Raw genomic sequence first — 26,970 nt, forward strand, 5'->3', positions numbered from 1 at the left:
TGTCCATAGCTTCTTTTAAGTGCCCCATGTCTTCAAAGGCCAATGCAGAATTTTTTGACACTTTTGAAAGTGGCGCATCCAGTTTTGGATTTTTGTTCCACACTTCTTTAGGATTGTCACTAAAAGGGAAACGTTTTTTGTGGCTTGCTGCAAAGAATGTTTCTTTCAATGGATCTTTCCACTCATTTATCACTGTGTCTGACATCACCTGATGCACTGGGAACACCTTGGAATTTTTCTTCCTCAGACCCTGATACATTAGATCATGTTTGGAAGGTTCCTCCCTTTCGTGTTCGATTTCTAGGGTTTCATAAATGGCCCCAAGTAAATCATCCACCTTTTCCAGCGACAATTTATAATTGGGTGCCTTCCTTCTTTCTTCACCCCCCTCCTCTTGTTCTGGTTCAGAGTCATCACTGGCCAAAACGCTAGTTGCGCTGCTGCCTGCTCGCTCCCTCACAGACTCATGCGACCCTGATGCGACTTCAGATCTGGGAGAAGCCATGGGAGAGGGACTTCCAGAAGGAACTACTGGGGTTTTAACTTCTGAGATAAATTTTTTGAGATCCTTAAAGGTGTTCGCCATATCTTTCCTCACGGATCCAAAAATGTTTGCATAAACTGCGTCAGATTGTTTTTGTACCAGCTTGTCCATGCAAGTCTGGCATAGCGGTTCAGTGTATTCCACAGGCATCTTGGTATTACACTTAGCACACCGCTTTTTGGGAATGGGCTTTGGCTCTTTTGGTGTTTTCACCTGTACAAAAGACAAACACAGGGGCCCCATGGCGGTGAGACTACATTCCACCATCATTTCTAGTGCACACCCGATGACACTACCCCTGTGAGCCCCAGCTAAGCTAGTGCCACCACCATCTAGCTGCTGTCCCACATAAACAAATACAAAGGCCACCACACTGGTGCCTACCTGCATCCTGCTGGTGCTTTCGCCTCCTGGAGCCTGGCCCGACGATATGTCATCCTCTTCCAGCATCCTGGCACACTGTGGCGTCCTGCAGCCGTATCCACATGTATAGCACCGCCGGCCTGTTTGAAATTCCCGCGCCTTTAAGGGGAATGACCAGCTCCCCGGCGCACGCCGATGACGTAACCCCTCCCCGGAATTGACGCGCATGCGTCTTCCGGGTCAAGCGGCATCAGCTGAAGGAACACGCCCCCCCGCCGAAGCCGCCAAGGGGATGAGGAAATGGCACCTACTCCACGCCTGGGCACAGAAGAATTCCCAAACCGGGACACCTCTGCACATCGAGGGTTGCCCGTGGCCATACACCGTCCTCCTCCGCCCACGCTGCACGGCTCCTGGCAAGGTCACCTGACCCCCTGCCGCTCTGAGGCTCCCCTGCTCGTTCTTTGTGTATGGCTGCGCCCGCAGCTTTTACACACAATGCTGTCCCAGCTGGACCCCTGCCCTGGCCAGCCCTTGAGAGATGGAGCCCCCTCAGGTCCTCTGGCAACATGTCTCCTCCGGACGGAGGAAACACTAAGACTGACCAGGGACCTGAGGGACCGACTCTTAAAGGGAGGAAAAGAATTATGGGCAACGTGTTTCCTAATTGTGAGGAGGAGCTCCATCTCTCAAGGGCTGACTTGGAAGACGACTGGGGAAAAGGAATTTGCACCCCCAACCCATAGACATTTAGCGCTCCCTGAGTCCCTTCCACTCGTACAGTATTAAAACCCCTTCTGGTACATTTTAGGATGTACCACTCTTTCTCTTTGTTCTCCTTACTTTCCCTTTTATCTCTGTCTATCCTAATTTCTTGTTTTTTCCCCCATCCCTCTCTCTAACCGTATTTCTTGTTCTTTCTCTTATTCTTTCTCTCCCTTTTTCTTTGTTGCTCCCCCTCTTTTCCTCTCCCTTACATTATTCCTTCTCTTACTCCTTGGTGGAGGGTGGGGAGAATGGGACGAGTGGCAGTGCTGGCGGGGAGTTGGGGTTAGTGGCAATGTTGGGGGGAGTTCTGATCAGCCAACTTAGGTGCTCCTGATCAAGGTCACCTGATGATCTGAGAACTGTAGTGGGGACTTTTAATGGCAACTATAATCACAGGTAGTGTTACTCACTGTCACCTCCAGTCATCTGCCCTTTATCTATCCATCAGCATACATGTGCTTCCACTGAGGAGACTTAAAATTTTAGAGTTAGGACTGCAGTACACAGAGAGCCTTGACGGGGCCTGCAGCTTACGCATGTATTTGCAAATGCGTGCAACTAAACCCCTGTTTTTAACGCACTGTTAGACAGGTGAATTTGGTTGGTTGCTGATTGGTTTGTAAGTGGAGCTTGGTTATTCTGTGTGTTTGTTGACAGGCATCCGCCCTTCTAATGCTCTTTGCTGTGAAGACCAGTCATGGGTTTCGGGCAGTGACAGTTGTTTTTAGTAGTGTTACTCACTGTGTCTCTGACTTTGTGGTGTTTCGTAGCAGTGACACCTATGCTGAAAATAAGAGATAGGGTCTCCTCCAGCCCCTCCCACTTCACATTCCTCACCAGTCAGCTGACCTCTAGTCTCTGCCCCCAAGCCATGCCGCAAACTGAATGGGCGGCTGCAAAAAGGCTGAGTGGGTGGCTGTGGGCTCCAGGAACAGCCTAGCTGGGTGTCCACAGGCTCCAGGGACAGCCCTTCTGGGTGGCTGCAAAAAGACTGGGAGAGCAGTGTGGGCTTCAGGAACAGCCCAGGATATGGTGACCCCTGGCAAATCATCATTTGACCCCCAAGTTGAGAACCACTGGCGTAGACAGTGTAGACAGTATTTCTAACACTGAACTACCTCTCAGCCAATCAGGAGGCGTGGATCGAATATCCTCACCTAAATGGCATGTCACACAGCTCGCCGCCCACATCCGCTGCTTGACTCGCCACCAGGATGGGGTAAGCGTGTGCCAGTCAGACGGCGAGCTGGGGGGGGGGGGTCACAGAGGCTAATTATGATGGGCACAGAGACTACATATGATGGGCACATGCTGCATATGATAGGCACATGCTGCATATGATAGGCACAGAGGGGCTGCATTTGAAGGGCACAGGCTGCATTGGATGGGCACAGAGGCTGCATATGATTGGCACAGGCTGGATTTGATGGGCATAGAGGCTGCACATGATGGGCACAAAGGCTGTTTGATTAAAGTGATGATCCCCCGCCTAGCCCAGATAGATGGATCAGGGATCACTTATAAGTGCCGAAGCAGAGGGTTTCTATATAAAGGTGTATGTGGGGAAACATGTCTTATATATAGCCTGGGCGTGGTTCCAGATCCGTATCGTCACTTTCATGGGTCCCGTCACTGAAGGATGAGCTTTAAAGCCTCCAAAGGCTAAGTTGCTGAGGGCCGCATAGGAACCCAGGTTGACCGCCTCCAAAGTCACTGCTGGATTCTGCCTGGGCTGGGAAAACCCCCATCAAAGTGACCAACACCGCTGCCCAATAATACAATTGGAAGTGCCAAACCACCACTGGAGAGCGGGAGGTATGGGGTCTTGCATGCAACCCGAGGGGTTTGTCCAGCCCACACAAAATACACCACAATGTTATCTAGTCTCCTAAAGATGGATTTGGGGATACGGAGGGGGAGGGGTTGAGTTTCAAAAATAGTATAGGAACTTGGGTAAGTACACAATTTTTATCAGATTTACCCATCCAACCGGTGTTAAAGAAAGGGTGCGCCAAGCTGAAGAGGGATTAGAACGTTTGTCAGTCTTTATCGCTGTCTGTGCTTCCGTTAGGGAGATTCCTCCTCTCTATTTGTCCTGTTTAACATTATAATTGAATTGAAAGTGAAAGTAAAAGAAAATCCCCAAATTTGGGTTTTCCCCAGAAAAGTAATAGAGGGGAAATATTCCAATGGGGACACTAATTCTTGTGACCTGGGGGTCCCCAAGGAATTCCCTTAACTTGCAAGGATTTTCTCTCACTTCCTGTTTGGCTATGGGACAGGAAGTGAAGGGAAATCTCTGCAATGGGACACAGATAGCAAAAAAAATAACCAGACTGGGGTTATAACCATCCCTAAGGGCCCTTTCACACTGGTGCGTTTTTCCAGCGTTTTCGCGGTAAAAATAGCGCTATTAAAACGCCCATAAAACGCTCCCCATGCCCCCTCCATTGAAATGAATTAAAAACCGCTGTAAAAACATAGCGTTAAAAATTTGCGGTAGAACACCGCGATTTTAATTCATTTCAATGGAGAGGGTCATAGGGAGCGTTTTAATAGTGCTATTTTTACTGCGAAAACGTGGCAAAAACGCACCAGTGTGAAAGGGCCCTTAGGCTGGATTCACACCTATGCAGTTTTAGTGCTTTTTGCAGATTGGAACTACAGTCCATTTAACATGGTTTCATAGTTACATAGTTAGTCAAGTTGAAAAAAGACACAAGTCCATCAAGTCCATCCAGTTCCTATGGAACACGTTCTGTAGTGCAAATCTGCAAAATGCACTAAAACTGCATAGGTGTGAATCCAGCCTTAGGCCCCTTTCACATTGAGGCGTTTTTCATGCGGTACAGCGCTAAAAATAGCGCTGCTACACCGCATGAAAAAACCTGCCCTGTAGTGTTCAATGTGAAAGCCCGAAGGCTTTCACATTGAAGCGGTGCGCTAGCAGGAACGCTCCAAAAGTCCTGCTAGCCGCATCTTTACCGCGGTATAGGAGCGGTGTGTTCACCGCGCCTTCCCATTGAAATCAATGGGAAAGCGCGGTAATACTGCGGTATTGAACCTTTTTTCGACCGCTAGCGGGGGTTAAAACCTCACCTCTAGCGCCCGAATATCGCGGTAAATACGACGGTATAGCCGCGCTACAAATAGCGCGGCTATACCGTCACCGCAGCTGCACGCCTCAATGTGAAAGCAGCCTTACTCTATCCAAAATGAAAAAGAAAAAAAGGTTTCGTTTATAGCTCTACTTTAAATTTGTATCGACACCTGCAGTGGATTGCAAGGCCAGAGCAATTGGAATGCGGTGCAGGAAATGCACAAGGATGATGGCGTTTCCTGCACCGTATTATTTATTTCTATAGGCTGCCAATGTACCACAATGAACTAGAAATTGGTCAATTTGGTTGCCATATTATCGGACGCAGTGTACCATAGTGTGTTACTGTGCATTGTAGTGTGGAGTAGTGCACATGTAATGGAAGTGTGCATTAGGTGCCACTGAACATGAATGGCACTGTACTTACATAATAACACAGCACATAACCAATCCAAATTTCAGCAGCGACTACCAACGAAACCTGCTTCAAAAGTTTTCCTCACAAACTAGTGGGCGTTACCAGAAGCGATCTAAATTTTAAGCCAATCAGAGAACACAGACGTCCAAAAGCAGAAGTACTCTGACACATGAGGCACAACAGAGCGTCACTGAGCTTACCAAAGCGAGGCTTTGAGCGCACGGCTCGTACAAGGGCTTACTTGTGGCGCTGCCACGTCATTCTGCCCGAGCGTGACGTCAGAAATTACCGTAAACATGCTGCCCGGAGGGATGTGATAGTGACACATGGACCTGGATGAGGCTTTCCTGTCAGTCGGGGAATTCGGCTGCTATCAGAAGCGGCTGACCGGCTTCCTAGTGCTGCTGCAGGTCGGTGCTGTAATTGAGGGGGATGATATGTCTGGGTGTGCTGTGTAGAGGGAGCCTGGACCTGACATATTCATAGACATTCATAATCCCACTCAGAGTTGTGACAGGCAGTGCCTGCTGCTGCAGAACCTCTTGCCAGCTGTTTACCCCCCAGTGGGACAGAAAGGTGTAAGGGAGACATCCCCATTGTCCTGTAGTAACCTCAGTGTGAGAGGTATACCATATGTGGAGGATACCTGACAGGTGACAACACTGCCAGTCTCTGACATCTCATCCTCATCTTAGCTGAGGATCAGACCAGAAACGCCCCATCACCCACCTGGACTGACGTACAAACTCAGTGAAGGCGTGTGCAGGTGGATTTCCCATCTCTATAAAGTGCTGTGCTCCCCAAATTCCTACAATGATGGGACCCCTATAAAGTGCTGTGCTCACCAAATTCCTATAATGACAGGACCCCTATAAAGCGCTGTGCTCACCAAATTCCTATAATGACAGGACCCCTATAAAGTGCTGTGCTCACCAAATTCCTATAATGACGGGACCCCTATAAAGTGCTGTGCTCACCAAATCCCTATAATCACAGGACCCCTATAAAGTGCTGTGCTCCCCAAATTCCTATAATGACAGGACCCCTATAAAGTGCTGTGCTCCCCAAATTCCTATAATGACAGGACCCCTATAAAGTGCTGTGCTCACCAAATTCCTATAATGACAGGACCCCTATAAAGTGCTGTGCTCACCAAATTCCTATAATGACGGGACTCCTATAAAGTGCTGTGTATACCAAATACCTATAATGACAGGACCCCTATAAAGTGCTGTGTATACCAAATTCCTATAATGACAGGACCCCTATAAAGTGCTGTGCTCACCAAATTCCTATAATGACAGGACCCCTATAAAGTGCTGTGCTCCCCAAATTCCTATAATGACAGGACCCCTATAAAGTGCTGTGCTCACCAAATTCCTATAATGACAGGACCCCTATAAAGTGCTGTGCTCCCCAAATTCCTATAATGACAGGACCCCTATAAAGTGCTGTGCTCACCAAATTCCTATAATGACAGGACCCCTATAAAGTGCTGTGCTCCCCAAATTCCTATAATGACAGGACCCCTATAAAGTGCTGTGCTCACCAAATTCCTATAATGACAGGACCCCTATAAAGTGCTGTGCTCACCAAATTCCTATAATGACAGGACCCCTATAAAGTGCTGTGCTCACCAAATTCCTATAATGACAGAACCCCTATAAAGTGCTGTGCTCACCAAATTCCTCTAATGACAGGACCTAGGGTTATCCCGATAAGATATTGGTATTGGTCCTGATACTGAGTATTTGTACTTGTGCAAATGCTCCTGATGCCTAGTCCTATACCTGGACACTCAGGAACAATCAGTGCAGTGTCATTAAAGTTACAATCACCAATCTAATCTCCCTGTGTGACTTTTAATAAAGCAGCTGAAAGGCGCGGAGGGAAGAGGAGACGCACACAGGGAGATCAGTGGTGATTATAACTCTGACCCCCCCCCCCATCCTCTTCCGGTCCCTTCTGTGTGCTCCTCCACCCCCCCCTCCTCCTCCACTCCCCCTCCGTGTGCTCCTCCGGTCCCCCCATCCCAGATCTGTCAGAATGGAGAGCGAAGGAAGGAGCCAGTAAATCTGTAATTTACTGGCTCCTTCCTGATCAGTCATAATAGAGAGCGGAGGAAGGAGCCAGTAAATCTGTAATTTACTGGCTCTTTCCTTTTCCGACTGCACAGAGTCAGTGATCACTGACTGCCCATTCATAACTGAGCATTGTAAACTGTGTTTATGATGCTTCAGTTTATGAATGGAGAGGAGCCGCTGTCTCCTGTCCATTCATTTTCAGTGCAGCTGAGGCTACAAAGAAAGAGACTGGGGAATCTCTGTCCTCAGTCCCTTTCCATGTCTATTATCTCACCAAACAAACAAACAAACAAAAAAAAGGAAACCTTGTCATAAATAAATATTCTAAAGTAAAATTATAAAAAATAAAATAAACACCGACTGTCCACCCCCCCCCCCCCCCAAAAAAAAAGCATTGTAAAAAATAATACAAAAATAAAAAAAATTGTAAAAAAAATAAAAAATAAAATCTACTGAGACAGTCCACGCCTCATCAGTGTCACCTATCAGTGCCCATCAGTGCTGCATATTAGTACCACTGACACATAACGTTAAAAAAAAGTATTGAGAATCGGTATTGGTGAGTACTTGGAAAAAAGGTATCTGTACTTGTACTCAGCCTTAAAAGTGGTATCGGGAAAACCCTAACAAGACCCCTATAAAGTGGTATGCACGCCAAATTCCAATAATGACAGGACTCCTATAAATTGGCATCTTGCACCTTGTTCAAAGCGCACTGGGTGTGTGATCTTCTGCGAATGTCTATAGATTACTGACAACACTGCAAATGCAGATCACATATGCAGTGCGTTTGCCTGCACTAGATCACATGGTACTGTAGTACCATGTGATCTAGTTGCAAAGTAGCGCCTTCACTACTTTTGGTGTGACCCAGTGTGATTTCCACCCATTTGAATGAATGGGTTGAACATTGCTTTGCACAGGAATGCAGAGAGCATTACTGTGCGATTCTAGGTGTGAAGCAGCACTTAAAGTGGTTCTAAAGCATAACATTTTTCACCTTAATGCATTCTATGCATTAAGGTGAAAAACCTTTTGTACTGCAGCTCCCCCCCAGACCCCCCCCCCCCTTTTCTACCTTCGCCCAATCCGATTCAGCGATGTGTATGAACGCAGTGGCTTCAGCCGCTGTCTCGCTCCTCATTGGACAGATTGATAGCAGCAGGGGCCATTGGCTTCCACTGCTGTCAATAAAATCCTGTGACATAGGAGCAGTGGGCGGGGCTGGGTCCCGCTGTCCGTGTCAATTGATGCAGCAGCAGGACTCGGGAGTGAGCCTGCACGGGTGCCTCCAGGGAAAGCAGCTTTCTATGGGGGCACTCAATGAAGAGGAGGGGCTTGAAGCGCCGGCAGGTGACCACAGAAGAAGAGGATCCGGGCTGCTCTGTGCAAAACTATTGCACAGAGCAGGTAAGTATAACATGTTTGTTATTTTTATAAAAAATAAAATAAACTGAAGATTTACAACTACTTTTAGCCTAGGTTCACACTGCTGCGATTTCACGGCCGCGATTTTGCCGCGATTTTGCCGCGATTTCGGCCGCAATTTAATGTAAACCGCGGCCCGAAATCGCAAAAAGTAGTACAGGAACTACTTTTTGAAATCGCAGATGCGGCGTCGCACTGATTAGGACAGTGCCATTGCCGGCAAATGCCGCCGATTTGAGATGCGATTTGACATGTCAAATCGCATCTCAAATCGTTCCAAATCGTACCCAGTGTGAACCAGGGCTTAAACTGATTTTAATGTATTAGGTAGCAATGATTTCAGATTTCTCTTTGCCTGGCATATGCTATCCACCTTGGCAGTTGTAGATCAGAACTCCTGGACATTGCTGGATCCCAGTGCTCAAAATAAATATCCCCAAATAAGTAGTCCCATGTTGCCCATCTGCTTGATTGCAGGTTAACAGCTGAGAGGGCGCAGCCAGTCATTAGTATGAAGACCTTGCCGTGTTTTGAACATGACCGTACTTACTTTCCTCTTTTTGAGTAAACACTTTTAGGCGTGATACGGGTCAAGGTTTCCATATTCATGACTGTCTGTGCCACTTGAGCTGTTAATAAATCTACAATCAAGCAGATGAGTGGAGCAGACCCACTCTTTCTTGGACAAAATCTTCCTTTTACTTGCAAGTCATGTACATTTACCCCTTTGTTTTAGCTGTTAGCTTTCACTTTGTAATGGCATCAGGATTGTTCTGTCACTAATGTGCGCAGATTGATATGTGATTATTCTATCTTGTAGACAGCCCCTTCTCCTTCCTGCATTTACAAGCTGGCCATTGACATTAGACATCTGAATAGTGCAGAATGTCAATGTGGTTAAACTGCTATGAAGATTACATCTGGCATGAAGTAGATGGGCTGTGTTGGATTTTTCATACATGGGTGTCAGCCAGCAGAAGGCGTTAGTTATGTGAGATGGCGGATGGCGGTGAAAGAACCAAAGCAGCAGTGGGTGTAATGTACACTGTCACGCAGCTGTATCTTATCTGATGGCATGTGAAGGGACATCTGACACTAATATGCACACTGGGTTCTGTTCTGCATGCTTGTTCTGTGTCAGGGTTTCAGGAAATATCAAAGTCAGACACAGCCAGGCAACTAGTATTTTTAGAAGGAGGTCGGTAATGGCAAGTTTCTTTCCAAATGTCTCTCTATATAGTTTTTTTTTTTTCCATGGAAAATGTGCCCCCTGGACTACACGGAACAAGTGGCTTTAAAAGGGAATTGATCCAGAAAACACCCCCTATTGCACAAGTACATCATGTCAGGATTCTGGGTGGCCGGTGCATTGCCACGAAATGAGATTTGCCATCGGATGAGATGGTCCGCCTCCATCACATCCTATTGGCTCACTCCTGTCACGTGACATATTTAAACGTCAAGTATCGACGCGAACATCAGTCTCAGCTAGGCTATCATAGGGAGAGGATCTCCTCTCCCTGTGATAGCTGAAGCTGCACGGAGCTCACATGGCCTCTGTGGCCCGATTCCGAGAGCGGAATCGGGCCACAGAAGCTCATACATTTACTAGGCTAATAAATGTTCTCCTTTATTACAATGTCAGGCTAATAAATGTTCTCCTTCATTACAATGTCACTTCGGGATCTACAGCGATATCGGGATCCCTCTGCCCGATAGCGCTGTCATGCCTCCCCGCGAGCGCGATAGATCCACAGCGCTATCGGGATCCCAATGCCCGATGGCGCTGTCAGCTTGCCTCCCGCTAGTGCTAACTACACCCCGCGCCCGCAGCTCTACTCCCCGTCCCCCGTTAAGGCTCAGGGAACGGGGAACAGAAAGTAGAGCATCGGGTGCAGGTAAAGTAGTAGTGCGCAAATAGCTCCGTGCACCAGCTCCGTGCAGCTTCAGCTATCACAGGGAGAGGAGATCCTCTCCCTATGATAGCCTAGCTGAGACTGATGTTCGCGTCGATACTTGACGTTTAAATATGTCACGTGACAGGAGTGAGCCAATAGGATGTGATGGAGGCGGACCATCTCATCCGATGGCAAATCTCATTTCGTGGCAATGCACCGGCTATGACAGAAGGCACCAGGGTGTTGCATAAGCCTCCCAGAAGCATCAGAAGCCAAGCATTTTTGGAAAGGTGGACTTGGCTTGCGGATCAATTGCCAATTTTATCTTTTTTCACACACCTTAAAATCAGCATTTTTGCATGTCATGTCAAGACTCAAAATTGCGTGCACCCATGAAAGGGCAACACATTTCTTAAATTCAACATAGGTGACGTTTTAAAAGCATTCAGTTATCAGTGTAATCATGAATTATGTCCCTGGAATTATTGCAATACCTCACATGTGGTGCAGTCGCTCTTTTTACATATACGTGCATTTGTTTTTGTGTGTATGTGTGCCGGAGATTCGCTTCTCCATTTTTATTTTTTTTATTCTTTTATTTTTGATTTTTTTACTTTTTCCTAATTTCTTTTATTTTTATTTTATTTTAACTTTGCTCTCACAAGGGGGCAGCCCTTAACTTAAAAGTGATGGGGTGGCTGTAGAGCTGCCCTAATCACTTTTACTGAACAGCCAATCGCCAGCTGTAAAAAAATGAATATATTTTCGAAGAAAAACCTTTCTTTATTTCCTTTCTGATTCTCTGGTGTTCGCCTGATAGAAGCTTGATCTTTAGGCGTATCTATTTCTGAGTTAAAGGGGAGTTCCACCCACAATTTAACTTTTTAAATATAAATACCCCTGTAATACACAAGCTTAATGTAGTCTAGTAAAGTTAGTCTGTAAACTAAGGTCCGTTTTGTTAGGTTGTTAGAGCATTTAGTTAGTTTATAATCTAGAAATAGACCGTGGCCATCTTAAGTGTGGGCATCATGAAGCCAGACTGTATGACTTCCTGGATTTCAGCCTTGCAGATCTTGCACATGCTCAGTGCTGCACAAGCGGTGTAATAGGTTTCAGTCAGGTTTCCATAGCAATGGGAGTGTCAGAGGAAGTTGCCGCCCCTTCTCTATGCAAATAGGCTATTTGCAAGGACTACTGGGATACATGATGCCTATCCCAGAAACCCTTGCGAATAGCCTTGTGACTTAATAGCCTAGGCTAATAAGGAGGAGGAAGTAATGAAGGACTACAAAATAAAGGTATTTACAAGCAACAAAATAAATAAAAAGTGTCCATTCTGAACACTATGAGATTAGGGCATGCAGCACAGACAAACATAAAAAAATGTGTGGAACTCCACTTTAAGCTGCCACTGCCTCCTTGCTTTGTGGGCATGCCTGTCTTTTGCCACACACAATAATGGATCATGTACTGCGCCATATATAGGCTGACGGGAGTAGTGACAGCAGCTCACAGCTAGGTGCCTGAAACGGCTGGATTTAGGATTGTGTTCAGTGGTGGCTTCGAGCAATACTGCCATTTTTTGTTAGTCTGGCATTGGTACCCTCCTTTCTTAGTGCCCCTACCTGAAGGTGCTCTCTCTACTTCTCTTCTTTCCCCGAAGCTGGCTTGACGATTACCCAGATTCTGCTGTCCATCAGGTACCCTCCAGTCTAATGCCTGCCAGCCCATGTCACCTCCCTGTTCATGTTCTTCTGCCAGGTCAGTGGGCAGTAAAACAGAGGCTCTGGTGCCTGTTTGTACTGCCCACTGGCCGCGTGTGTGAACTAGGCCTCACAGTTTTGTCCAACATCTCTCTGTAGCAATGAATAATCATGAAAATGCGTGCCCTTGCCAACCCAGCTTAAGCCTATATTGGCTTTTATTCACACGTGACACTTTGTAGCTTGAAAGTTAAAGCTCCAAAATGCTCTACAACCAAAATCCTGCGCTTTGAAATTGTCCTTGTTCTACTTGGAGTGTTCAGGTGCCAGCAGCTCAATGCCTGAAATGCTAAATGGTACACAAACTACTTTTAAAGCGGAATAAGGTGTCGTTCATTCCATTGACTTCAATGGAGGCTTGCGAAAAAACATGAAGGTGTACCAATAACAAATCTATGGGGCCAAAAATGTGTGATCTTGCCCCAAATAAGCTCCTTTATGGTGATTCACGCTTAAACGCATGAAAAAAAGTGCCAAAAAAGTCTCAAAAGTACCTTAATACGCTATATGCAAGTGTGATTGTTGCTATGTGTGTACATTTGGGACAGGGTTTTTCTCAAACAGTCTGCGCTAATTTAGTTGGAGACAGGTAGACCCTGATGAAGAACATATAACTAGTTGATCACTGCTTGATGGAGAGACTTGCATTGTTGTTAAAAATATCTTCTCAGTCTCTTTTGTATTTCAGGAATAAATGATTCCATTTGATTTTAATGTTCATTCTTTGCTTTGTCACCTCAGCATTTGCTAGATTATTATACAGTTCAGATAGGAGTTCCTGCGAGGCTTGAGTATTTGCAACCCCGTCGGGATAATTGGCTATCTCGACTAAAGTATGAAAGCGTTTTGTGGCAGCTTTTATTTTCAGAAATAACAAGATGGTTTGCAAATCTTAATAACAGCTGTTTGCAATAATCTACTTTGCTTGGTTTTAGATGCAACACTCTATAACTGTCACTCTAAAAAATGAAGTGCACTGTTGTAGTGTATTTGTAAAGCCAAAACTTTTTTAGTTAGTTTTGGATAAAGAAGGCAATGGTTAAAGTGGTTTTAAAGAGGTTCAAGGTGTTTTACCTTAATGCATTCATGCATTAAAGTAAAAAAATCTTCTGGGTGCAGCCCCCCTCCCCTTTATACTTACCTAGGCCCTATCACGATCCAGCGATGCACACAAGAGCAATGGCTCTCTGGGGCCCCTCTCTTCTCCTGATTGGCTCCCGCTGCTGTCATTCATAGCCAGTTAGCCAAAGAGTATAGAGCGGGGGGCTGAATGGACACACACAGTGCGGTTTGGGAGCAAACCTGCTCAGGTGCTTCATAGCAGGAGACTTGCTATTGGGGGCACTCAGCAAAGATAGAAGAGCTAGGACTGCCGGCAGGGGACCCAAAAAGATGAGGATTGGTCTGCTTTGTATAAAACCATTGCATAGAGCAGGTACTGTAAGTATAACATGTTTGTTATATATATTAGGGCTGGGGAAGTAATGGACTTGAATCGAGTTGGGAGGTCAAATTGTTTCTGATTTTGACCAAATCAAATTTTTTTTCCATGGACTAGCCCGAAGCCGCGGCCTTGTCTAAAAAATCCTGGCCGAAGCTCCTTAGGCGCGGTGTCCATCAATGTGAATCGAGTTTTTTTTTTTTTTTTCTATTCGCTGATATTTTTTTGGGGCCAAAATTGCCCATCTCTAAAATATCCTATCTATCTATCTATCTATCTATCTATCTATCTATCTATCTATCTATCTATCTATCTATCTATCTATCTATCTCTTTAGAAACACTGTAACCACGCCCATAGATATATGACGTCCGCAGGAGGGATCTCCCATCCTGGGCAGGCGTCATATGATGTCCCGGGCGTATAGGGGGCGTGCGATGTCCGCTGGGCCCCCGCGATTGCCTGATAACAGAGCAGGACCGTGGATCTGTGTGTGTGTAAACACACAGATCCACGTCCTGTCAGGTGAGAGGAGACCGATGGTGTGTTCCTAGAACAGAGGAACACTGATGGGTCACCTCCCCTTGTGAGTCCCCTCCCCCTACAGTTAGAATCACTCCCTAGGTAACACAGTTAACCCCTTGATTTCCCCTTAGTGTTAACCCTTTCCGTGCCAGTGACATTTATACAGTAATCAGTGCATTTTTATAGCAGTAATCGCTGTATAAATGTGAATGGTCCCAAAATAGTGTCAAAGGTGTCCGATATGTCCGCCACAATGTCAGTCACAATAAAAATGTAAGATCGCCGCCATTACTAGTAAAAAAAAATATAATAATACAAATAAATGTATCCCCTATTTTGTAGATACTATAACTTTTGCGCAAACCAATAAATATATACTTTCACACGAGCGGTCTGTTCAGGTCCGCCTGCCAGTTTTTTAGGCGGACCTGAACGGGCGTTCCGTGCTCCTCTATGGAGCCGAGGATGTCACGGTGACATGCCCGCTGACATCCCCCCGCTCCAATCCGCCAAAGTGTGACGGAGGAAAAACCTACTTTTCCATCCGTCTATCGGATCGGGTGAACACGGACAGATGGTCCGTGTTCATCTGATCCCCCCCACAGGGGAGAGCGGAGAAAAGACAGGGCGGTCCCTGCACAGTGTGCGGAGACTGCCCTGTCATCCGCCGGCTCAGCGGGGATCAACGGAGCGATCCCCGCTGAGCAAGCGGAGCTTCACAAGGCGAATCATTACTGAAGCTCCGGGACCGCGGGACCCGCAGACCCGATCGCCACTGGAGTCCTGCGATCGGTCCCCAGAGCTGAAGAACGGGGAGAGCTGTGTGTAAACTGTGTTCTTCACTGTGGCGGCGTCATCGATAGTGTGATCCCTCTTATAGGGATACACAGTCGATGACGTCACACCTACAGCCACACCCCCCTACAGTTGTAATGACATGAGGTCACACATAACCCTGCATACCTGACAAGGGTGCTAGCCCCTTCACGTTCTATCCAAAGCAAAACAAAATATACACTTGAAGGCTAGGTTCACACTTCCGCATGTGGCTGTGGATATCGCAGCATTACCCACAACCATGCGCAGTGAAAGCACACTGCTCTGCAAAAAGCGCAGGGCTGCCATTCATTCTGAATGGCACCCCATCACTGGTAGTACTAGAAATACAGTTGTTGCATAAGAAGTTTAGTTGACAAAAACCTTGCTATCTGTTAACTCAAGAAAGCTTAAGGATGAGCTCTATTAAAATTCAAGTCTGTTTCAAGTTTCTGAGCTGTGAAATATGTTAAAACTGGTTAGAAACGAAAAACCGAGCTCTCCTGCTTGAATCCTGTGGTGGACAGAATCCTGCTGTCTTCAGCTGACTTACATCTTTTCCTGACTTATAGGAATATGTATGGCTCCGGGATATACAAAATTGCTCAATAAATTTCAATAAACAGTAAGCTTAGCAATGATTTAAGAATACAGATGATTCCTTATCACTGTATTGCTGCCACCTTACCACTGCTGGTAACCAAATCAGCCTATATGAGGGCTAAATAATTATTCATTGACCATTCTTTCAATTTTTTTTACACCAGAGGAACCCTTGAAATATAATTAAAGGTCTATAGCAGGGGTGTCCAAACTTTTTTCAAAGAGGGCCAGATTTGATGAAGTGAACATGCGTGAGGGCCGACCATTTTGCCTGACATTCTTTGAACCATTAATATTCGGGCTAAGTGTGTTCGTCCGAGCACTAATACACTGCCCAACAAGAATTCTCTTGCCTTTGTGGCTGTGTGTGAGTAAAGAGATGAGCTCAGGCATATTATTTGGATATACCGTATTTATTGGCTTATAACAAGCACCTTCACTTTAAGAGGGACGTTTCAGGAAAAAAAAACGTAAACTTCAAATAAAGAACTGTGAAGCAAAATAAGGGTCAGTGCCCATCTGCCGACCCCCTATTGCCAAGAATGCAGCACCCACCAATTGCCAGGAATGCACCCACCATTGCCAGGAATGCACTCAACCAAGGGCTTGTTCATATGTCAGGTCGGAGGGGCTGTAAAACCACATGGTTCAGTTGTTTTTACCACCCCCAACTTCTCCCCCTTTAGCTGCAGAGGCTGCAGCTGGGGTGTACACATGCTGTGGCTGCAGCAGGGGGTATACCCAGGGTGAATGGGGCTGCACTGCAACTACGGTTGCAGTATAGTGATGCTGCATTTGCAGGCTTAAAACAGGTGGTGAGGAGGCAACATAATGCCTCTTTACCGCCTGTCAAATGCCTCTGAAAAGCTATCTGTGCATGGATTGCTTTTCAGAGGAGCAGCAGTCCTGGCTGCTATCACAAACAAGCCCTACAAAAGCAGTTCTGATGGTATAAGATTGGGGGGGGGGGGGGGGTCATGATTAAAAGTAACATACAGAAACATGCACAGACATACAGACACATGCACAGACATACCGACACATGCACACACATACTTTATACACTCACATGCACAGACACATGTATAAAGCCCTTTTAAAACTAATCTAGCTTCTAGCACAGTACTGTACCTTCCAGTTTCCTCATTCAGCTGGTTACTGCACTGTAGGGGGAAGCAGAGAGCACAGCACAGTCCCCTGCACTTTACTTTCACTTTTGAGGCTGACAGAGCTTCTCACAGTGCCGATGTACAGTTCGACAGGGGATCAGGAGATCAGGCTCATCTGACAGTCCTTCTCTTCCCTGATCCTGCGGCACACCTGAGAACCTCTGATGGCACACCAGTGTGATTCAGACGGGCCGTTTAAAACCGGACCGCAGGCCAGACTTTGGAAATGCCTGGTCTATGGGATAGACCCCAGGTCTCTTAGTAAAGAATATCTTTCACTGCCTGATATTCATTCCTTGTGATAGCAATAAAGTGAATAAATTCAATAAAATTAAATGAAGAGACAGAGTGAAAAACACCATTTACAATAAAATTAGAAAAAAATTAACGTGCTCATGTCCTCTGTGTTCACGTGGAAGTGCAAACTCATATGTAGGTCCCGCTTGCATATGTTAATTGTAATCGGACCACACGAGAGATATTGCCTCGAACATCAGAGTAAGAGCGATCATTCTAGCACTAGACCCCCTGTTTAACTCTTAACTAGTAGACCAGTCTTTTAACCTTTTTACACCAGAGGAACCCTTGAAATATTTTTAAGGTCTCGAGGAACCCCTGCTAAAAAATGTATATTCAGTTTATGGTAAATTGGCATAATAAGTACTGGTAAGTTGTAGATATAAAACTGAACAATAAGGAACGTGGCATATTTAGTGATTGTTGCAACCGGAGTAGATCATTTTTAACACCACTCTAAATTATATTACCCACTTTCTGCAAATGGACATACCCGTATGTTCTCAGATTTTAATGGTTCTACCATGGGTGCTGCTGCAGCCATAATCCTAGTATGTGTTTTTTTTTTTTTTAGAGGCCGCAATGCTCTTTTTCATGTAAAAGTGATCTGAGTGGCTATACAGCCACTGCATGACTTTGTGGCTTTCACAAAAGGTTGTTGTCCTCCCCACCATGGCCCTCAATCTTCCTGGGCTCTCCTGCTCAACCAGGGAGCCCTAAACTGAAGTGGCCGGTCGGATCGGCACACAATAGAGATGAAGGAAGAACTTCCATTCCCTGATCATCTCTATTGTGTATAAAACAGGAAACGACAAAGGGTTTTGTCACTTCCACTTTCGGTTTGTTGCTTACAAGCTGTTACTGGCTTGTAAAGCAGCTGATCAAACCAATCACAGTTTGAGCAGATGCTGTTGAGGGCAGAGGGTCTAATAGACCCTAGATCTTCTAGTAAAGAGTTATTGTCACTGCCTATGTTATCACAAAGTTAAAGGAGTTGTAAAGGATAAAACATTTTTGCCTAAAATTAATGTCTGCAAGGTAGACAGACAGAATAGTGTAATGATTCTGTTAAAAAACGAGTAAATACCTATTAAATTCCTTCATCTCTATCACCTCCGGCGTTCTAGTTTCTGTTCTCCCATTCACTTCCTGGTTTGCGGCGCTCGTTCATGTAAAAACTAAATTTCTCAGTATGCATTGCGGCACGCCCAGTAATTCACACCTCCTTGAAGTCTCTAACACGTAGAGAGCGTCCTGCCGCACAGATGTAGTTCCCAGGAGGGGTCGAGCACGTCACTGACCACCACAGTAAAGCCTCCCTTCACGGTGGTGAGTAACAATCAGACAAGCAGGAAGTGAACAGAACAAAGAAGAAATAGAGCAACTTCTGAGCAAAAACGAACAATGAGGAAGTGAAAAGAGGAATGTCTGCAGGATGCTTATTATGAAAAAAATTTCCTTTAATACTATATTGCTATCACAAAGGATTAACAACAATCCTTTATGATGGCAATAAAGTAAAAAAAAATGAAAGGGCGTGAAAAACATACATTTAAATAATAAAAAAAAAAAATGTAATGTGCCTACGTCCTCCCTGTTCTCACATGGAAATGAAAACTTATACGAATATCCTGTATGCTTATGTAAATGGTAATCAAGCCACACATGTGAGATATTGCCATGACAGAGTGAGAGCAATAATTCCAGCACCAGACCCTCCTGTTTAACTTTCAACTGGTAACCCGTAAAGGCTTTTAAAGCGTCCCCTATACAGATTTTTTAAGTGCTGACGTTTATTGGTATTCCATGGGCGTGTACAATTTTAAAGCACGATATGTGTAGCAGTAGGCTGTGAAAATGTGGAATAGAATACTTCCAGAGGTGGTTCTGGCCAGCTCAGTAGATTGTGTTAAAGGCCTGGATACTTTCCTAAATGTATATAATATAACTAACATTTATAAGTAAAGTTGATCCAGGGAAAATCCTATTGCCTCTCGGGGGATCAGGAAGGAATTTTTTCCCCTGCTGTAGCACATGGGATCATGCTTTGCTGGGGTTTTTTGACTTCCTCTGGATCAACTGTGGGTATAGAATTGGGTATATTGGATTGTATGATATGATTTTTATTTTATTTGTTTTATGGTTGAACTAGATGAACTTGTCGTTTTTCAACGTGACTATCTATGCAACTATGTTATCTATCTATTAGCATGGTGTAACATCACCTTTTATATTTTAGAAATAATTGGTATTATATTGTGTTTGTGTGCACTAAGATTAAATCAAAAGTGTATTTTTTTCCCCCCATAAATTTGCATTTGACAAAACGCTGTGCAAATTACCATAACCACTATTTCTTTATCGTACATCGCAAGACCCAAATCGGGCTATAAATCATGACTACCTGGGTTATGCGCCACCTAAAGGTGAATAGACACTGGCAAAAACAAACAGAAAGGAAATCCTCCCCTATATAACCACTACTTTTAAGGATGTAGCTCAGTTTTTTCACCAGTGTCTTGCGGTTATGGGCACTGTAGTTCAGCTATCTGTATGGTATTGCCAAACTTCTCAAGTGGTTTTGGCAGGGATCAGGAGACTGGCCGGATCCATATAGCTGGGATGCTGAAATAGATGGTACACAGGCCCCAATACGATGAAGATGGAAGTTTTTGAGAAGATTTCCTTAATGCAGCCTTTCAGTGCTGAAACCTGGGTTAAGGAACCCTGTGTAGTTTGGTACAGACCAAGGTGTTTGCAGTAGGGTAGTGTACAAGTCCAGGGCAGTGAACCCCGAATGTTAGAGGATTGAGTCTCTGAAGGCGTCCTGTGACAGAGCCAGCCCTGATGGGTGAAGGATGGATCTGTGGCCCTCTGGCTGGGTACTGCAGCAGGAAATGGGTAAGTGAGTGGGGATCATTGTCAGTTTTCCTAGAGTCTTCCTTGTCGGACTACTGGGGACAGTGTGTTGGCCTCTGTGTCACTATGTATTGCTGGTGAAGCTGTGAGCAAGCCAGTAATTCTCCTGACAGGCTGTTTTTCTTTTGCTGGCTCATTGTCTCTGTAATCTGGTAATTGGCGGGAAGACGTTTGCACGGTAAGACCCCAAAATACATTGAGGAGGCAGGGCCGGCAGCCATTTTAAGTAGTGGAAATAAGCTGGTTGTGTTTGCAGGCTTTCTGTGGCAACAGTGCTGGCAGTGCAGCACAATTAAGGGACACACACAGCAGATTTCTATCTGAGGCATATGCGTCCCCAGGGCTCCTGGTGTTTGGCTGTCTATCTGCTATATCAGCAGGGTAAGGTTAGCTGGTTTAGGCATTGCCCTGTCATTCAGGACTCTTAGGGGAAATGTCTTCCAGAATGTGGTGAGGGGGAAGTACAGCTGGGAAGGGCGCAGGTGCACTGCTGCCGGGCACCCACTGCGCATGCGCGAGCGGCACTGCGCGCGCGGCGCTGCACTGTTTGATTGGACAGGCGATCGCCTGGGACCTGTCACGTGTCCCAGGCGAGAGGAGTGGGTTAAGAGGAAGTTCCATTTTTGGGTGGAACTCCTCTTTAAGGCAAAATGACCATCTACTAAGAAAACAAACATACCATATGAATGCAAATCTTTTGCTGAGTATAAATGAGTCGTTCAGCCTCTTAAATCCAAGTAGACCTTTGAGAAGTAATCTTTTTTTATGAATGATTTGTAAATGAAGCAGAATGGTTTTGTGCTCATTGCTCTCCCTAGATAGATACTTTGTCTGACGAGCTCTTACATTATAAATTGAAAGTACACTCTGCTCCAAAAAGTAAAGAGTAGAACAAAAGATTCTGCTGTGTTTGCACAGTGTCTTTTCATAAAATGTAATTTAACACCATTCACAATGAGTCTATAGCATCAAATGTGTTGCATTATGTTAAATGAAGGATTGGCATTTCACAATCATGTTTTGGGTTACTGATGGAAAAATGGAATGCATAATGCTATACATATAATAACTCTATGGCAGATGTTTTCAGAGAGAGAAAGGAAGGAATTTTATTCACTATGCTATAAATTGGAATAACATACAATAACATATTTGTTATGCAACTTTGCAGTGCAAAACTGTAGTCTCATTTTGGTCTTTGGCTCTGAATGTTGAATATTAAAGGATAGAACCATGGAAGTGACGCACCTTGCAGCGGTGACATGGGATGGAAGTCCTGAAGAAAACGCAAAAAAAAATCAAAAAAGATGGCAAAAAGAAGAAATAAATATCCCCAAAAAAGAGGGTGGGGGTTGGTACTTCAATTGTTTGTGACTGAGGTCTTTTTTTTTCCCCTGAATCTCCACTTTAATCTGATTTATTTGCAATCTATTGCACCTAAAAGCACATACGGCTCAATAGTGAGACAGTGGTGTTGATTTGCTAAAACTGGAGAGTGCAAAATCTGGTGTAGCTGGGCTTGGTAGCCAATCGGCTTCTAACTTCAGCGTGTTCATTTAAGTTTTGACAAAAAGGACTGGAAGCTGATTGGTTTCTATGCAGAGCTGCATCAGATTTTTGCACTCTCCAGTTTTCAATACAAACTTTTATCAAAGGGGAGTTCCAGGCGTTTTTAATGTTTATTAAAAGTCAGCAGCTACAAAAAGTGTAGCTGCTGGCTTTTAATAAACAGACACTTGCCTGCTCCACGGTCCAGCGACGCGCCGACCGGAGCGCCGCTCCTCTCCGGCCGGTGTCCTCATTGTTAGTGTGGGCACCCAGCCGTGACAGCTTTCGGCTTCACGGCCGGGCACTCACTGCGCATGCGTGAGCGGCGCTGCACCCTGTGATTGGTCAGGCGATCGCCTGGAACCTGTCACGTGTCCCAGGCGATCGACTACAGGGAGGGGCCACCAAAAGGCGATATGATGTATCGCCTTAGCGGCCCCTGGGCGGAAGGAGGAAGTGGGACAGGATGTCCCACTCCTCCTGAAGCCCCCACTCCCCCCCCCCCCCAAAAAAAAATTACATGCCAAAAGTGGCATGTAAGGGGGCAAGGAGTAGATTATGCGGAAGTTCCACTTTTGGGTGGAACTCCACTTTAAAGAAAGTTTACCTTAGAAAATGAGCAGTAACAGGTGTGGGACATCACTAAAGTTGTGTACAGTCATCATATAAGATTATATATAATAATCTCTTACTTCTCAAAAAATATAAAACAGAGGATTAATAAAGTAAGGCACAAAATTGGTATTGGAACCAATTAAAAAAGAAAAAGGAACTTCCATTAACTCAATAACAAGGCACTGCACGCAGAAAAAACGACCACATCATGAAATTGTTCAAGGACAAGATAATTCAGATAGGTCAGAATTTGGAAGTCTATATAAAAACCAATAGTAGTAAGGGTTAATAAAGCGCTTTCATCACCCTTAATTATTGCACAGTGATCCAATATGTAAACAACTATATTAATATCCAGTGAACCTCCACTAAAATAAATGAATAAATAAAGTGGTTCTGAAAGTAAATGAAAGTGCTTTCCAAATATCTATTAATGTTTAAAGCGGGGGTTCACCCCCAAAAAAATATGTAATATTACATCTAGCAGAGCCAGCATAGTAATGGCATTTACTTTTGGCAGGTTTTTTTTTTTTTTCTCCGTACATACCTTTTTATATTCTGTTTTTGTCCAGGGCTTCCGGGTTCCGATGACTGCGGGACTGGGCGTTCCTATCCTTCCGTTCGATGATTGACGGCTTGTGAAACAGGTGACCTGTCGCACAACGCGCGTCACCAGATGTCGGGAAATAGCCAAACTGCGAGTCGGCACTATACGGCGCCTGCGCAGTCAGCTCTACACGGCGGGCGCAGGCGCCGTATAGTGCCGACTTGCAGCTCGGCTATTTCCGGACATCTGGTGACGCGCGTTGTGCGACAGGTCACCTGTTTCACACGCCGTCAATCATCGAACCGAAGGATAGGAACGCCCAGTCCCGCAGGGATAGGAACGCCGAGTCCCGGAGTCATCAGAACGCGGAAGCCCTGGACCAAATCCAAATATAAAGGTAAGTACGAAGAAAAAAAAAAACCTGCCGAAAGTATATGCCCTTACTATTCTGGCTCTGTTAAAAAATCGTTTTTAGGGTGAACCTCCATTTTAAGAAAAAAGTCAGACACCACTCCTTGGGGAAAATTTAAAATCAGGACAACGATACCCAAATGATTAGGATTAGAGTCTCCAATGATGTGATAGATTGCTTTCAATCCTTCATAGACCCGTATTGCTCAAAAAGAAAAGTGACAAAACTCATTACGCAAATCAATGAACTGGGAACAACCTATGTGTAATTGTAACACAGTTGCACTCACACATCCCCCGGAATATGATCTCATATAGGGAAGGTCAGTTGCATAACAGAGCTCCTCACTTAGCTGTCCGTTCTCACACAGCACTGAGGTTGATGGCTCCTCCTTACTCATTACATCACTAGACACGTGACAACCAGGTTCACTGGATATTAATATAATTGTTTACATATTGGATCACTATAATTGTCTACATATTGGATCATTGTGCAATAATTAAGGTTGATGATGGCGCTTTATTAACCCTTACTTCTATTGTCTTTTTGTGATATCAGTACACAACACAATAATGGCAGCAATCATCATTTGATCGTCTTCATCTTTTGATTTACGTTTCTAGTAACTTTTAACACCTATATAAAAACCAAGGATCCGATTTGGAATTAAATTTGGAATTAAATAACCTCTAATAGTTATTTAGCTACTAGCTAGCCGGTCGCTGTCATTCTACTGCGGCAGGTCTGCTCTCTCCTGCAAATCGCCATAGCTGTACTTCGGCCCTTTAAACAGCTAGAGCAGGCATGTGGGAGCCAATGCGCATGACCGGCGGTGGCGATGACCCCATCGGTGATGTGTGATCGCTGACACGATAGACAGGCATACGATGGGGATCTTGGCAAAATCATGGATTGACCTTGTCTTGGAGAAAGAATATTGATGGGTTGGAAAAATTCAACCAGCCCTATCAATCCCTCAAGATTGGTTAGTCAGGGGTGATTTACAGATCAGAGTTCCCATTAAAAAAAAAAGTCTCCCTATTCAGTAATCATCTGAATAACATGGTGATTAGAGGTCGACCGATATATCGGCCGATATTTGGCCGTTTTTAAGAAATCGGCATCGGCCGATTATTGTAAAAAAATCGGCCGATTTTTGAATGCCGCGCTAAACCCCGCTCCACCTACAGCAGCACGAGAAATGAATCCTTCAGCCACGCTGCTGGTAGCCTGCGCGCCGGCCCCGCCCCCCCCTACGGCTGGAGCCATAGCCTAGAGCCCATGTTCAGTAATCCCGCCACCGTCCCAGCATGCAGGAAGCTTTTGTGATCTCTTCGCGCAGACAACTACTGCAGCTGCTCGGGCTTGTGACAAGTTTGCTTTCTGCAACAGCCCGCCGAGGTAGGGGGGGGGGCGGGGCCGGCGCGCAGGCTACCAGCAGCGTGGCTGAAGGATTCATTTCTCGTGCTGCTGGAGACTGGGGTAATGTACAGTATTCCTATCATCTCTGATAGGTGCCTCGGCTCTCTAGTGATTGTACATAGTACTCCAACTCACGTGGGAGCTCACAGGTGTCATCCAATGGGCAGTGCTGGAGGGAACAGTGTGTACATGTTAGAGCACACCCCTCTCCTGTATACACACTCATTTTATATATATATATCCATCCCCACCCACGGCCAGCTCCATCCATCCACCCCCCTCTACAAAGCATCTCCCACCCACGGCCAGCTCCATCCATCCCCCTTCACAATACATCCCCCACCCACGGCCAGCTGCATCCATCCATCCCCCTTCACAATACATCCCCCACCCACGGCCAGCTCCATCCATCCATCCATCCCCCTTCACAATGCATCCCCCACCCACGGCCAGCTGCATCCATCCATCCCCCTTCACAATACATCCCCCACCCACGGCCAGCTCCATCCATCCATCCCCCTTCACAATGCATCCCCCACCCATGGCCAGCTCCATCCATCCATCCCCCTTCACAATGCATCCCCCACCCACGGCCAGCTCCATCCATCCACCCCCCTCCACAATGCATCCTCCACCCACGGCCAGCTCCATCCCTCCATCCCCCTCCACAATGCATTCCCCACCCAGGGCCAGCTCCATCCATCCACCCCCTTCCCTCCATCCACAGCCAGCACCATCCATCTCTTCCCCTCCACAACGCATCCCCCCCTCCAAGGCCAGCAACATCCAGCCATCCCCCTCCACAACGCATCCCCCACCCACGGCCAGCATCATCCATCCATCCATCCATCCATCCCCCTCCACAACACATCCACCGCCAGCACCATCCATCTATCCCCCTCCACAACGCATCCCCAACCCACGCCCAGCACCATCCATCTATCCCCCTCCACAACACATCCCCCATGCACAGCCAGCACCATCTTTCCCCCTCCACAACGCATCCCCCACCCACGCCCAGCACCATTCATCCACCCCCCTCCACAATGCATCCCCCAGGCACAGCCAGCACCATCTTTCCCCCTCCACAACGCATCTCCCACCCACACCCAGCACCATCCATCCTCCTCCACAATGCATCCCAATCCAAAAATCGGCCCAAAATATCGGCCGCAAAAATCGGCCTCATATATCGGCCATCGGCTGCCCCGACTTCTAAATATCGGCATCGGCCAGAGAAAAACCCATATCGGTCGACCTCTAATGGTGATCATAAAAGACACCTATAGGTAGTCAGTGGTACACAGATTTTCGCTTGGCATAGAAGATCTGTGGCATAGAAATGAGTGAAATATATACAATATTTCTCCCATAACCCAGTTCTACTTAACACAATTTGCTGGAATTCAGGCCAGCTTTCTCCTCGCTAAGGACAAAAATTGTAACTGACATTGGTGTAAACATATCCAGCCAAAATGCTGTAATTTAGACTAGAACATAGATTCACAGTTTCTTGATCTTTTTTTATATTGGGGGTCATACATTTACCACCTTTTTGCAGACCAGTATATGTTGGCATGTCCTAATTTTTTATCCCTAATGAGGATTGTTTTACAGTAAAGCATAGGAGGGTTATTATGGTGTTAATTTTTTTGGGCACCACAAAATTTGACTGTGGTGCCGCTTTATGAGGCCTTGGTCTACAGGATGTGCACCCAGCCGCAGCTTGCCTGAAAACTTGAGAGTAGCAATATTTTTTGGGCCGTGGACTGAGGTAAAAACCATGCATAGTAAAACCAAAAGTATAGTCAGAGGGCAGGATGGCAGGTTAGCTTTAGAGACATTCTTTTGTATCTAATGACGTATTTATTGATGTCTCACTTCATGCTCTACTGAGATTAAACATACAAGTCAGAACCAATTGTTTATAGTTGACCTCTTCAGCAAATGTATATTCTTGTTATGTGCTTTTGATGATCCACCTTACTTTCATTGGAAACTGTTCAAGTGCAAATTGATTTTAGTGGGTTTTTGAGGTTGGAGCCATGTCATGCTGACAAAAAGCCTACAGCTTAGTCTTCCAGTCACCTTGGTGCTATTCTTATGCATGCACTACAGCTGTTGGCAAGGAACATGTAATATACCCCTGGAAACAAGATTTTATAGCCCTATAAATCGCCAAGTGAAGGGATTTTCATCCTTTCTGATGAATCTGTAAACCCCCATATCTAATCTTTTGTAAACTACAGTACAAGGTTCTATGTTCTAATCACTCTGTTAATCC

General features: G+C 45.6%; 1 protein-coding gene across 3 annotated transcripts in view; it reads left to right on the forward strand.

Moving 5' to 3' along the window:
- Positions 1 to 5,348: 5,348 nt before the first annotated feature.
- LOC120947131 (solute carrier family 22 member 15-like) overlaps positions 5,349 to 26,970 on the forward strand; it is a 447,489-nt gene continuing 425,867 nt past the window's right edge. For all 3 annotated transcript variants that reach the window (XM_040362147.1, XM_040362150.1, XM_040362149.1), the window contains exon 1: positions 5,349 to 5,603. In XM_040362147.1, coding sequence (XP_040218081.1) covers positions 5,520 to 5,603 — 84 coding nt within the window. In that variant the 5' untranslated portion in view covers positions 5,349 to 5,519. The remainder of the gene's footprint in view (positions 5,604 to 26,970) is intronic.

The sequence above is a fragment of the Rana temporaria genome, chromosome 8 (genome assembly GCF_905171775.1).
Source record: "Rana temporaria chromosome 8, aRanTem1.1, whole genome shotgun sequence".
NCBI lineage: Eukaryota > Metazoa > Chordata > Amphibia > Anura > Ranidae > Rana > Rana temporaria.